At 46.9% G+C, this 14772-nt stretch overlaps 1 protein-coding gene across 1 annotated transcript in view; it reads left to right on the top strand.

Annotated features, from left to right (window-relative positions):
* Window positions 1-14772, top strand: part of ZNF366 (zinc finger protein 366) — a 67790-nt gene that overhangs the window by 41948 nt on the left and 11070 nt on the right. The window contains exons 2-3 of the mRNA XM_010380271.2: window positions 4647-5995; window positions 9239-9430. Of these exons, the coding sequence (XP_010378573.1) occupies window positions 4661-5995; window positions 9239-9430 (1527 nt within the window). The 5' untranslated portion in view covers window positions 4647-4660. The remainder of the gene's footprint in view (window positions 1-4646; window positions 5996-9238; window positions 9431-14772) is intronic.

Below are 14772 nucleotides of genomic sequence, written 5' to 3'. Positions count from 1 at the left end.
CACCACTGTGACAAGACCAACTCAGGATAAATGGGTAAAGTCTTGGTTAACTTGCAAGGCAGAAGCCCAGATGCCATCAGTGGTGATCAAGAGCTTCAGCTCAGAAAACAGACATGATGTCAGACAGCATCAAACCACTGATCACAACCCAGTCCCCATCTCCTGTCCACTCTTTCTCACTCCTTAAGGGCAGCATACTGTCTAGTGTTTAGCATACTTTCTCACACACATTGTAAATTTCCAACAACCCTATGGGGATATCCTAACTTCCATTTCATGAATGAGAAAACCAAACCTCAAAAGTAACTTACTCAGTCTCTCACAGCTGCTAGCACAAAGCCCACATTCAAACCTAGACCTTCAGGCTCCAAACCAGCGCTCTTTCCATTATCCCACACCCAGCGGCTTTTACATTTTCAGTTCTTCTTTCTTTTTGCATGTTGTTTCAACTCTTCCTGGTGTGGAACTGTCTTACAACCTGCTGGTTTTCTCCAGGGCCTCTGGAGGCAGCCATGGATCAATGACTCAGAGCAGGGCTTGCCCCACCTCCTCATGTTTTGGGTCTCCTAACCAGATTGCCATCCCCAAGCCTCTCCTGCCTCCTGCATAAGAATCCTGTCAGTTTTATGGGTGCCTGTGGGTCTACTGTAAGAAATAGAGGCGAGCATGTGGGTGGTACACATTGCGGTTTTCTATGAATCTATTAATATTTTTGCTGAGGACACCCAGAATTTTAACTTGACTGATTTCAAGATAAATTACCTCCTCAGGGAGATATCCTTCCCCTGCTTTTCCCTTCAACACTCCCCTTCCCCAGGATGGATGTGTTTGCTAGATTTTGTTGTTGTTTTTGTTGTTTTACCATCTAGGGCTTCTCCTTATCACCTGGTGCTGGTGCTCAAAGGCAGGGATATTAATAGCTAGAAGCAGCCACAGCTGATTTCTCTCTCAGGCAAGCCAAGGGGAAATCAGATCTAGTTCTCCTTGACCTCTGTAGGGACTGGTGATGATCCTTAAGGTCTTTATGCAGAAAACCATCTGTATTCAGAAAGGGACTGCTGTTTTAAATGTCTGTAAAAATTTCCCTGGATAGATCCAACTTTTTTTTTTTTTTAGACAGTCTTCCTCTGTCGCCCAGACTAGAGTGCAGTGGTGCAATCTCAGCTCACTGCAACCTCCGACTCCTGGGTTCAAGCTGTCATCCTGCCTCAGCCTCCCAAGTAGCTGGGATTACAGGCGCCCACCACTGCACCTGGCTAATTTTTGAATTTTTAATACATATGGGTTTCACCATCTTGGCCAGGCTGGTCTCAAACTCCTGACCTCGTGATCCACCTGCCTCGGCCTCCCAAAGTGCTGGGATTACAGGCTTGAGTCATCACACCTGGCTGAGATCCTACTTTTTAAAAGACTTTCTGGGTTTCTGGTTTTATTCTAGTGTGCACAGACTACTATTTTAAGAGTGGGAGAATCATTATGTAAGAAACTGGGGGAAATTAATATTATGAGATTAAAATATATAAAAAATTAAAATGTATGCATCTAAAGTCTCTGCATTTGGGGACATAATTGTGCCATTTATGTTTTAAAAAAATAACCACATCATCTCTGTTCAACATTTTTTTTTGCTTTACCAGGACAATGGTGATAAAAATTCAAATGCTGAAAATAACTATGCTTTTGAGATTAACATTATATTAGGAGTATATTACAACTCCTAATGTATTAAAAGGAAACAATTAGTTGATTATGTCATAACTAAAAACAAAAATATTAAACAAAGGCAATAATAACGTGCATAGACTGAAATACCTTCCGTTTCAAAATCAGTGATAACATTCCTTTCCAAGTCAGTAGCTTTCCAGTATAAGCTAGAGCACGTTGTATAAAGATACAACACGTCATTAGCCATGTACTTAAGAAGAAGTACCTTCTTAATAATAAAATACACAGGAAACTCAGTACATTTTGGCCCAGGTTCTGACATGTTTCTTTTTCACTAATTCTCAACCCAAGCTCTCTAGTATGTACTAGGAATTATTGCCTCTTTTAATCAGAGGAGAACTTTAAAAGAGAACCAGTTTGCTTCTCGATGGGCTCTTCAATGGTTTGTCATAGGTACTTGTAGTCTGGAAGAGACTTTTCCAATCTGAGCAGCCTTTCTACTAAAAGAAATTTATCTCCCAAGGGATTATAAAATCAACTGTGTTCCAAATGAAATAATAGGGAAAGGATCTGCCGTTTTCCCCTCCAATTCAGCAGGACACATTTAGTCTTGTTGAAAGTCAATAATTTTTATAGATGCAACAAATTCTTGGGCCTGGGCCACACCCTCTATAACTCTATGCGAATCTAGAGATCAGGACCTTCTGGATTGCAAGCTAAGAGATGATTTAGTAAACAAGAAAAACCATCAAAGAACCTCTGTTTCCCCATCCTCCTGCTGGTCCTTTCTGATAGCAGCAGCACGACTCTCATTTCACCCACCCACACCCCTCCGGGTCTCATAAAGCTAGACATTTCATTCTCCCACTGCCCTCGTCACTTCCTACAATTGCCTGGCCCTTGAGGCAGCAGTGGAAGAAGATCTAGCACTGCAGTAAGAATTTTAGGAGGAAGCAAAGCTGAGACACAGGCTGGGCCTCCCATTTGCTGAACACACAAGCTCTTGCTCATAATTACTAAGCCCCAAACCCACGGTAAGAAAGACAAGCCAGGGCTACCTTTTCACTCACATAAACACAAAGCAAATATTAAGTATTATTTTTTAGTTATCTGTCCAGTTTCACAAACAGCTTTAAATAATGCCCAGATAGTTATATAATAAGGCGCATATTTTTTCCTCATTGGATTGTCTGTGTATAGACTAGGTAACCAAACAAAAAAAAAGGCTTATTTTTGTTTTAATTGCACTGCAGCTCCCAAGCCTCTCAAAAAGACACACATGCTATTTAAGAATTTAAGAATATCTGGATCATTGTAAAAGCTGTATCTGACTCGCCAAGGATCATAGAAAATCACTGAAAACTGTTGGCCCTCTCACCCCGGGACCTTCACCCCATATTGCCTTGTTTGTAGACAATCCCAGGGGCTAGAGCCCTGAGTTAGTCTAAGACTCTGTATCAGCCCTGTCTCTACTGGCCCTACATAAGACCTTACACCTGGCCAAGCCAACTGGCTCCATGGGAGCCTCTGATGAGCAAAAGGGATAATCCCATTCAAACTCAGAGGACTTGGGTAGAACTGACCCTCACTGGAAATGTGGAGTTGCATTTGGTTCATTCTGTCAGTATCCATATGAAGAAGACAGAAAACTGGCAGGGCCAGACACAGTGGCTCAAGCCTGTAATCCCAGAACTGTGGGAGGCTGAGGCGGGTGGATCACTTGAGGTCGGGAGTTCAAGACCAGCCTGGCCAACAAACCCCGTCTCTACTAAGAATGCAAAAATTTAACAGGCCGTGGTGGTGCACACCTGTAATCTCAGCTACTCGGGAGGCTGAGGCACAAGAATCACTTGAACCCAGGAGGCAGAGGCTGCAGTAAGCTGAGATTGTGCCACTGCACTGCACTTCAGCCTGGGCGACACAGCCAGACTCCCATCTCCAAAAAAAAAGAAAAAAGAAAGAAAGAAAACTGGCAAGGAGACATGTGAAAAACACAGCCCCTGGTTCAGAGTCTAGTCCCACCACCAGCTCTTTCAGACAGGCCTATGTATGTCATCAGGACACAGTAACTGGCTGTGTCAGCAGGGGAAGTGTCAAGCACCACAGGAGTCACCAAGCCTGCCCTTTATTTTGACACCTATCTGAAAGGAGAGACCCATGTGTGGCTTTATTTCACATAATAAAGGAATATTTCATTCTAGCTTGCTTCAGGTTTAAGACTGTAATGTGTGCATTGCCAGGATGACTTTATAACATTGAGCTACTCGATATGCTTTTTAAAATCATGTTTATGTCATTAACTTAGTAGCACACCTTACTCAGAGTGGATACTCAGAAATGATTAGATCTGAGTTAAGCATTAACATCCCTTCTCCCATGAGGCTTTGAATATCCTCATTTCCATCAGCAAAGGCACAAGCAAGGGAGTAGCAGTGAAAATTGGTTTCCTCACAAAAAAAAAAAAAAAAAAAAAAAAAAAAAAAGGCCCTAAAAGTCACTTTTCAATCACTATTAGTAGATGCAATTACATCTCAATTGAAAAGCTGCAGCAGAACGGGTCTAGTGCTCACTCCTTCAGTGAGTACCTGTATAACCTGAGAATGTAATTTCATTTATCTGGACTTTGGTACCCTGATCTTAAATGGGGACAATGACCAGATGAGTTCTCAGGTTTCTTCCCAAACTAGTCCACTTCCCTTCCTACCATCACCCCTTTTGGTTTTGTGGCTGGATTTACACTGGGGCCCAATTTGATTCAGCCCTAGGGTCACCCCAAGAGGCCAGTGCTACCTATATTGATAACTGGGTTTTCAAGGAGAAAGAAAAGCGATATTTTGAACAGCCCTAGGATAAATGAGGGTTCATATTAAGCAAGTATTATTCTTCATAAATTAGTACTGATAAATAGCCAGAACCCTTAAGGGAAAAGAGGATTTAAAACAAAACCAAATCAAAACACACAAGTTTATTTCTCTTTAAAGGAAAATTGCCAAGGATGCAGAAGGAAATGAAGATGATCAAAGATGAGGATGTGCATTTCAACTTGGCTGTGAGGAAGACCCCCTCCTTTCCCCACTGCCTGCAGCCAGTGGTTTCTCGGGGAAAGGCTCCCCAAAGACACCCCTTCCCAGAAGCTCTCCGAGGGCCATTTTCCCAGTTTCGGTATGAACCTCCTCCAGGAGACCTAGATGGGTTCCCCGGGGTCTTCGAAGGAGCAGGGTCTAGGAAACGGAAGAGCATGCCCACAAAGATGCCCTATAACCACCCTACTTCTGAAGAAGCCACCCTTGCCCTCCACTCCGAGGAGAACAAAAACCACGGCCTTCCCAACCTCCCTTTGCTGTTCCCGCAGCCCCCGCGCCCCAAGTATGACTCTCAGATGATCGACCTGTGCAACGTGGGCTTCCAATTCTACCGCAGCCTGGAACACTTGGGGGGCAAGCCCGTCAAGCAGGAGCCCATTAAGCCCAGCGCCGTGTGGCCCCAGCCGACGCCGACTCCATTCCTGCCCACGCCCTACTCCTACTACCCCAAAGTCCACCCGGGCCTCATGTTCCCCTTCTTCGTGCCGTCGTCCTCGCCCTTCCCCTTCAGCCGGCACACCTTCCTGCCCAAGCAGCCCCCGGAACCTCTGCTGCCCCGGAAAGCCGAGCCCCAGGAGAGCGAGGAGACCAAGCAGAAGGTGGAGAGGGTGGACGTGAACGTGCAGATCGATGACAGCTACTATGTGGACGTGGGCGGCGCGCAGAAGCGCTGGCAGTGCCCCACCTGCGAGAAGTCCTACACCTCCAAGTACAACCTGGTCACCCATATCCTGGGCCACAGTGGGATCAAGCCGCACGCGTGCACGCACTGCGGGAAGCTCTTCAAGCAGCTCAGCCACCTGCACACGCACATGCTGACCCATCAGGGCACGCGGCCCCACAAGTGTCAGGTGTGCCACAAGGCCTTCACCCAGACCAGCCACCTGAAGCGCCACATGATGCAGCACAGTGAGGTGAAGCCGCACAACTGCCGCGTGTGCGGCCGCGGCTTTGCCTACCCCAGCGAGCTCAAGGCCCACGAAGCTAAGCACGCCAGTGGACGTGAGAACATCTGTGTGGAGTGCGGCCTTGACTTCCCCACCCTGGCCCAGCTGAAGAGACACCTCACCACACACCGAGGCCCCATCCAGTACAACTGCTCCGAGTGTGACAAGACCTTCCAGTACCCGAGCCAGCTGCAGAACCACATGATGAAGCACAAGGACATCCGGCCCTACATCTGCTCCGAGTGCGGCATGGAGTTCGTGCAGCCGCACCACCTCAAGCAGCACTCCCTCACCCATAAGGTACCGCGGGGCCCCTGGTGGGGTGGGCGGGGCCTTGGGAAGAGGAGTGGGGCCATGAGTAGACCCCTGGGGAGCAGGACGCCTGTGCCGCTCTGCACCTGACCCCGAGGAGCTGGGCAACCCCGGACAAGCGGTCCCTTGGCCGAGCCCTGAGGTCCTTCCTCACATTTAAATAGGAGAGAACGATTCTCAACCAAACCCTTTCCCCCACCAGCCTTCTAGACTCTAAGGTAGGCCTAGAAATAAATAATGCAGACATTTGCAGAGGAGGATGAGGAAGGATGCTCCCTAGCCTCCAAGAATCTTGCAGATTCTGCTTCTAGAAACTTCATCCAAGGCACTAGCATGAGTGTGTCATCACACCCTAAATCAGCTCTGTGCCTGGGATGTGCCAGGGAGCACCTTCTGGAGAATTCTCTTGGTCTTGTACTGTTGAAGCAGTGGAAAACAACCTTTTGCACTGTTTTCTCCCTCAACTGTGAGACCCGCTTCATATGCAAGCTCTCCAAGGGAAGCAGGGCTTGGCCGAGGCAGGCAGGGCCTATGCCTCCCTGTGTTGAACCCGTTCCTAGTTGGGTGGAGGGCCCTATGGTTTACATTGTAGGAGGCATGAGAAAGCATCCTTCTCTGGTTTTATTTGATCTTCTCTGTGCTCAGGTCTTCAAGGGGAAATACAGGCCCAAGAGTCTAAGTTCAGGCCAGTTTGCAAACATAGCCCTAGAGTCATTCAGGCTGAACTAAAACAAGGCCCTAGTGGTGTCCCTGAAATCTTACCCCAGCTAAACTATGGAAACTGCTTTGAGCCTCCAAGAGGGAGTTTTGCCCCCACTGACTCCTACTCTCACAACCTTCACCTCAAGTGGTTTTCTTGGCAGGAAAGACTTCTAGCAAGCCAGAGCTTCTAAAGCATTTAATTCTGAAAGGTCAGCAGCGGACTTTGCCCAGTCAAGATAATGTTTCTGCTGTTCTATAATAGGTTTCACTTGTTAGGTTAGGACAAAACACAGGATATTTTCTGGCTCTGCAGCTGAGATGAAATGTGTGGCTGCCTTGTGGGCTCTGCACAAACAGGTCCTGCCCTACAAAAGGCACCTGTAGATACCATCCAAAGGGGAATCACCTGCCAAGTGCAGGAACCATCAACAAAGGACCCAGACTGGGATTCAGTCGCAAGGGGGACCATTTGCTAAATTCAGGGGCTCCTTTATATGTGGGAAAGGAATCAAAAGTGCATTTTAGAGTATATAAAGATCCTGTAAGATGGTAGAAAATGAAGTCAAAACGGGAGAAAGAGCCTGGTGTCTGAAATAAGTTTCATTTGAATTAGAAAACAAAATACATTTTAATGAGAGGTGTAAGCGAACAGTGCGAGGTAGTATTTGTTGAACACTTGCTATATGACAGGTGTTTCACTCTTTATTCAATCTTCATTTACTTCTCAACAACTCTAAGTGCTACTCCCCATCTGCAGTTGAAGACACTGAGGATGGCAGGTCACTCAGGAATCTCTGACACAGGCACCTGTGCCTTGGCCACCCTACGGTGAACACTTCCTCTTTTCCACCTGCTTCCCTGTTCACACCCCTGACCACCTGACAGGCTCCGACTCTGTGATTCCACTGATCTTATCAGAGAAATAACAGCTTCCTTTGATGCTTCAAAGTTGTGTCCAGGCTCCTGCTCATTTGCATTCTAGGCCAGCCCACAGGTGAATCTTACTTTGGACACAGAATTCTCTTTAAAGAATTCTGAAAACAGTGATAAGCAGAAACTTCTCCTTGGTTTCAGGACAAATGGATCAGAGCCAAGCCCAGAAAAAATCTTGAGAGAAGAAAGATGCTAAAATAAAATGTAAAATCCATTAAGAAAATGTTTTTCATAAATTTTATAATTTTAAACTCAGTGTTTGAATATGCACTACATTTTAAAGATTCATCTCCTTAGGCAGAATCAAAATTTAATTTCTAAAGGCGGTTGATTTCTAGGTCTCCTTATTAATACAAATGCATACTCATGTAACATCATCTGGACTAGACAGTGCTTGAGTTAGAAAGAACCCCAGGGTTCTCATGACCCACCACTTCATCTTGAGATGAGAAGCCTTCATTAAAAAAGGCCATAGGACTCATCTAAGGTTTTACAGTCAGTGAATAGCCAGGCAGAGACTTGAATCCACCCTTTAGTACCATGGGCCCACCAGAACTGCAGAGTGATTCTTTCTTACCATGACTCAAAGTAAAGAAATGGAAACATAGACAGAGAGAGTCAGAGATGAACTTGGAATCCCTCCTTCCCTCCTTCAGCCACTATGAATATCAGGCAATATGGATTTCATCAAGTACGGTTGTTAACTAAGCAACTTGTTCCAATTCTATGGTAACCTTCAGTTTAGTGCCCTGGTTCTCTAAATTTTTCTTCCCAAAAGTCATTCTGGGTCAAGACCTCTTGCAAAGGCCTTTGTGGGGAAGCAATGGATAGTCAGGATCGGTGAATGCCTGGCTTAAGCTGTGAGTCCCTGGAAATGCTCTCAATTAAGGGCCTTGGTTCAAACACACCTTCATGCACAGAAAGGAAACAAGAAAGCCTCCTGTCCTGTTCCTTAATTCAGAAAGCTATCTCTTGCCAAACTTCTTTATAAGAAGGAGCTGGCTTAGGGGAGGCTCCATAACCATGTCATTGTGGAAGTCAGTGTGGCCTGTGGGAACCCAGGGGACCAGCTTGAGAGGGTGATTATCAAGTTGTAATTTACTGAAGTGTGGATATAAGATGTTCTGGGATTTTCAAGTCCGTTAATGAGAACCCAAGAGAACACTGGTTTCCATAGGGGAAATAATAATATCATTTTGGAAGATTTTGTTTTTTCATTATCATGAAAGCTGGATTATAGACTCATATTGCATATCAGCCCACAGTGTTCTTAACAAAAGCCTATTAATCCTCAAGAACTATCACTGGAGACTTAACCCCAGCAGCAGCTGGAACAACGAAAGCAATAGCTTTCTTTTCCTCTAACAGTCTGGCTAGTTTATGGTTTTCAGAAGGAAAAAAAAAAAGGATTATATAATCAACACTTCTCAAGAAAATAGTAATTTAACAAGGCTGAAACCACACCATTTGAAACTCAACATCTATCACCAAGCTCTTTGTGGATTGATGTGGCAGAGAGGAAAATGAAGCCTATGATCCTGATGAAAGCATGCTACCTGTCAATCACCACTTTTCTGAATCTTCCCTCCCCTGCAGGGTGTGAAGGAGCATAAGTGTGGCATTTGTGGGCGGGAGTTCACCCTGCTGGCCAACATGAAGCGACACGTGCTGATCCACACCAACATCCGCGCCTACCAGTGTCACCTCTGCTACAAGAGTTTCGTGCAGAAGCAGACCCTCAAGGCACACATGATCGTCCACTCTGACGTGAAGCCTTTCAAATGCAAGGTGGGCAGTGGGACTTGAGAGGAACCAGAGAGTTGCGCAAATGCCTGATAGGAAAGAGTCCCCAGGGAGCCTTCTACTCTATTTAATCAGTGGGGCTACGGGGGCTCACAATAGGTCCATGGTCAACCCCAGGTCCCATCTGCCACTCTGCCCCTCTGCACATCCCACTTATGTCATGCCAGGCTGGAGGTCCCTAAGGAGCCTGCCCTGTTTGTCTCACTATGGCATCAGTGCCCGGGGTGGAGCCAGGCACGAGGGAAAGGTCTGAGCATGGAAGGCCCTTTTGAAGAAGGAGGCTGTTAAGGGTTGCAGGTGATGTGGAGAGCCTTTGTTTTAGAGAGGAGAAAGCAAGTTTAGCCTTCTCCTTACAAGGCAATGAACAGGACATAGAAAGGAGTCAGAGAAGCTTCTAGCACAGCTTCCCCCCTGCTGCTGCCTCCACTCCTCTCCTTGCCTCTTGACACTTGGGCTGAGCCATATGTATACTTTTAGGGCAGGCCTCCCAGAGAGGATGAGAGGGACTTCAAAGCTAGCCCCTCAGAGGCCCTCAGAAATGCTTGCTGGGGCTGTGGAATAACTGTGAGCACAGTCACTTCAAGTGCCTTTCACCTACTGCTAAGTGCCATGTAATACAGGGATGGAGCATCTTAGTTAAAATATCTATCAGACTAATTTGGTTGGGTTTGTATTTCATCAGCTGAGAAAATGTGTGAGCTGGAGATTGGTAAAGCCCAAGGCGCCGATGGGCATTACTCAGAAATGCTCCGGCTCCCCGAGGCTGTCCCCACCCCACAAGAGTGTTTCCTCTCTCTACTTCTAAAATGACAAGAGAGCATTGGCCATGACTGGGTTTAATCCAAGTAATGTACTGGCCAAGTGTCATCCGGTCATGAAGAAGGCTGAGGGGGAAGAAGAGGGAAATTACCACATTCAGATATCATTAGAGCCCTTCTGTTTGAAATGGAGGTTTTCTCTGTGTGCTACTGGGTGCCTAATCGGGTTCATATGATACTCTGCTGATCCACACTCCTGAAGTGGGGTTCCCTGCTTCCAGGGGCTGTTCCTGCTTTAATACCTCTGCAGTGTGGCCCCACTTGAAGGAATCCCCTGTGAAGCTGACTTCTTTCCTGCGTTGGCAACTCTTGGAAGGGGTGAGGGGTCAGACACCAGAGCTTCCCTAGACCTGTGTGGGCATTGTCCAGAGGTGGGAGAGGGAGGCTTCTCCCTCCAGCCCTTTTCCTGCCACCCACTTCTGTTTCCCCTCCTTTTCTTCATGTTCCCAGTGGTTTGAAAGTCAATTTACATCCGTCTAAAGCGAGAGTCAGCTTCGTGCAGGACAGGCCGCATATTTTTCAGGACTCAATGCAAAATGGAAATGCAAGACTCCTTGTTCAAACATTACTGGGAGTTTCAAGATGATGAAAGCAGAGCATTAAGCCAAACTCAGGAGCTTTCTGACTATGGGACCCTGTGTGATATGCCCATGAAGTGAGGCCTTGGCTGCATGTGGCAATGGACTCCACAGCCTCCTCTTCTCTCTCTCTTTGGGGACTTCTTTCATTTCCTTCCCACTTCATTGAGCCCCTACAGCACTTCACATTTCACAGAGCTGTTTCTTCTTGCAAAGGGTTTACTGTCTCCTACAACGGAGTTACAAGCAGGTCTCTTTACCATTCTTCATTCCTTATGTTGAGTTTACTCTTGGGCTTCAAGCATTAACTGAATTTTTTGTCTTATCAACTGATGGTGGTGGAGTAAAGTTGTTAAAATATGAAGGGAGCCATTAGCATAGTTTATAATCCCCTGAAAATTCACATCTGTCCAGTCAACCATCTCCTACCTCCACCTCATCAATTCTGGTCCAGTGGTAGTGGTAAAACCAGGCAGAAAATGTTCCTGAAATACAGGGTTATGTCAGCAGGCAAAATGAATGTAGGCTGTGTGTGGCTTGAGGATACAAAGACATTCTGCTTCTCTACCCTCAGGGGCTTGGAGGACTTCTTGGACCAGGTAGTATCTGAGGATCTGGAGGGTTATCTCTAGTGTCAGTGCACAAGAGACTGCAAGGTGCTATGTAACCAGAGCCCTTGATGCAATGAGCAATCCCAGCTTGATGTTTAGGGCCTCCCTTCACGAATGATGGCTCCTTCCTCCTCCACTCCAATGATGGTGCATGTACATGGTCCAAAGGGTGTCAGATGGTCAGCTTTACAGTTCAGAAACTGTTTTACCCATTTCTTCAGGTTAGATTAGGCTCCATGTCTGGTCCACACCATCAGAACCCATAAGAGAGTGGTTCATAAAGTAGAATGACAGCTTTGAAGCAATGCTCCCCTTATATTTTACAATGGGAGAGATGGGCCTGGCGCAGGAATTGGACTGGTCATTTGCAAAGGTTGCTTCTTCCTGGTGGTAAGTCCTCTCAGGAGACCACACTAGAGGTCAGAAGGCTCTCTAGAGAGTGTCGTCTATCATCAGACAAAAAGAATTGGATGTGAAAGGGCGTTCTTGCAAACAATGGAGAAGGTGGGCCTTCTCCATTCTTAGCCATTTGTGAAACAAGAACAAGTGTCAGCCGCCTTGACTCACAGCCCTCTGTCTCCGAGACAGTCCTCAAAGCATATAGTCAGGGCCTTCCTCTCCCTGTCCCCATCTCCTGTCAGTGTCAACCTGCTGGGTGCCATCTTTGTACCATTGCCCTTCTTCATTTCAACAGACTTGCAGAGCATGTCTGGATTTACAGATTATGTCACAAGGCTCTTTGCATTTGTAAACTAGCTCCAGGTCACACTGTGGGGTGAGCCATCTCAAGACACTGTCCAGTGGTTCTTGCTTCCCAACTGTGCTGTGCTAGATTCTTGGAAATTCGGCCTCGGGTGAAGGTTGTTGGGGATTTGGGACTTGACAGAGGGATGAAGGGCCATTTGCCCGTTGCAATGCAGTTCACAGTCATCTGAGAGACATGGCTGGCTGGCTGCTCCGTGGTGTTGGAGGACAAGCCCAAGCAACTGAACTTGTGTTTTGTTGCCGTAACAGGGAAGAGCCATCCACTTCACGTCTCGTGATTGACATGGCTGGGCAGAGGAGGCAGTCTTCACTCTCTCCTTTACCCAAAAACTCACAGCAAGGAAGAAGCTTTTAGTAACCGATTCTAATTTTTTGGGATTCTCACCATTAAAATTCCTTCTTAACATACATCCTTCCTCCTGTCTCAATATGAACTGATCTTCTCCAGGCCTGTGCTCAGTGGAAACAGCTGTCCCTAGCAAGCAGAAATGTACACTCAGTGTGGGATTAGGCATTAACAATAGGATGGAAAATTAGAGGAGAGGAAAGGTTTCCATTCCATGTTTCTTTTCTTTTTCCCTTATAAAAAAGTTACTGCCCTTCTGGGCTCTTTTGCTATTGGCTGGACTTCTGGACTTGTGCTTCTTGGAGCCAGCTGGAGTTTTTCCAGAGACCTGCGCCTGTAGACTTAAGCCACTTTTCAGAAATATGCTTCCCAGATTCTGGGTAAGCACACAGGGGTTGATTTGGATCCTATCCTTGTAGTGGCCAAACTCCATAACAGCTAAGAACCAGCTGCCGTCTTTGGGAAACCTGTCCAGGAAAAGCAGCCATCCAGAATTTCCGGGACAAATTCTCTTTTGAGATGGGTGAAGCCGGGAGCTGCCTGAGTTATGAATCACCAGATCATCTGAAACCTTGTCTGTAGCATAAGACTGAAGGCCAGAGGGCAGAGCTGTCAGAATAGGGATGAGGTCTCCCCGCAGAGGGGCCCACCACTGTCGTCAAACTGGCTCCATTTTCCCCTCACTTTCTTTGATGCTCCAAGAAGGAAGAAACCAGATGCGGGACTTTGAGGGGCCCAGTGCTTGGGGTCAGAGTTTTCAGGCTGGCATGGAGGGGGTTAAGGCAGTGACCAGATAGCAGCCTCTGGCAGCAAAGCCCTCCTCAGCAGAAGGAAGGATATAGCTGTATGAACTGCCTGCTTAACAATGCCTCACATGTCCCCAGGGGCCCGCCTGCAAATAGATTTCATCTTGCTTTCTCTTGTACTTTTCAAAGCTTCCTGTTTTCTCACGGTCCTTTTGGACAGTTTACAGTCTCTCTCTCCCTCCCTCCCTCTCTCTCCCTTTGAGGAAAGGAACACCCTTCTTATTAAAAGAGAGAGAGGGAGAAGAATGTGCGGGAAGGGCAGTTTCACGGAGGCCATTCTCCTCAGCTGCAGGCCACAGCTCTCTGACCTCTTCTTTCTGAATAGGAAAACACAGGCTTCCTGGTGCATCTCAGTTCTAAAGCTCACACCAGGCTGGCTGGGGCGAGGTAGTGTGCTGCTTCTGGCCCCAGCCCAGGGGCTGCCCGCACTATCACCCTGTCTCTGGCCACAGTCAACTTCTCCATGGCTGTCAGCATGGCCACTGGGGTTCATGGCAAGTGCCCAAGGTGCCTCCAGGACCTGGACCAGGGAGGAGAAGGGTGCCAGGAAGCTGGGATGAGGAGGCCCGGAGCACACAGGCATCCGCCAGCTGTTCAAAGGGCAGACTAAGGATGGGGGAGCCAAATAACTCGGCCCTCTCCCAGCCCCGAGCCTTGGATGGAGCTTCTCTTTCCATCATTTCCCAGACCTGGGGCAGGCACAACTGCTTGCATTTCTACTACACTTCAAGTAGCCTAGCGGGTATTTAGTCAGCGGATTCCTTATCTGGTTCTTCCTTTAATATTCCCCTCATCTTCAAAGAGCTTTCCATTTCTGGAATGTAAAAGAATCTACTATATACACAATAATGATAGTAAAAAGAGCTAATATTTATTGAACTCTTACTATTTGCCAAGCCCTTCTTGTGAATTATCTCACTTGATCCTCACAACAACCTTCAGAGGAAACGATGATTATTATCAACATTATACAGAAGAGAAAATGGAGCAAGCTCTCTGCCTTTCTGGGTCTGCACCTCCTCTCTCTACTCTGACATCTCAAAGCCTAATAACCCATGCGACCCATGTTTAAAGGGCACTTTAAAATATTTGTTTCCATTTTTTATTACATTTTGAGGTCCATCTCTATCTCAAAAAGTGGGTGGATGGAGAAGCTGAGATTTCACGTTGCAACACACTGATGGTGCTCCTTGGAGCGACCGAGAGGTCAAGCGGGGGCACTCTGGTGGAGAAGCGCACCTGCTGAATGAGATCACAGTCCTCCCCACTCCAGTGGCTTCCTGAACCAACATCCACTCCTATTTTCATCTCCACAGACCTTGGCAGAGATGATTCAGCAAGTCCTGCTTGGGCACACTTTTCGCTTCACATTGCATGATTTAAGGAGGCCTTGATTTCAATGG

The sequence above is a fragment of the Rhinopithecus roxellana genome, chromosome 3 (assembly GCF_007565055.1).
Source record: "Rhinopithecus roxellana isolate Shanxi Qingling chromosome 3, ASM756505v1, whole genome shotgun sequence".
Classification (NCBI taxonomy): domain Eukaryota; kingdom Metazoa; phylum Chordata; class Mammalia; order Primates; family Cercopithecidae; genus Rhinopithecus; species Rhinopithecus roxellana.
This window is presented reverse-complemented; position numbering and strand designations above follow the sequence as displayed.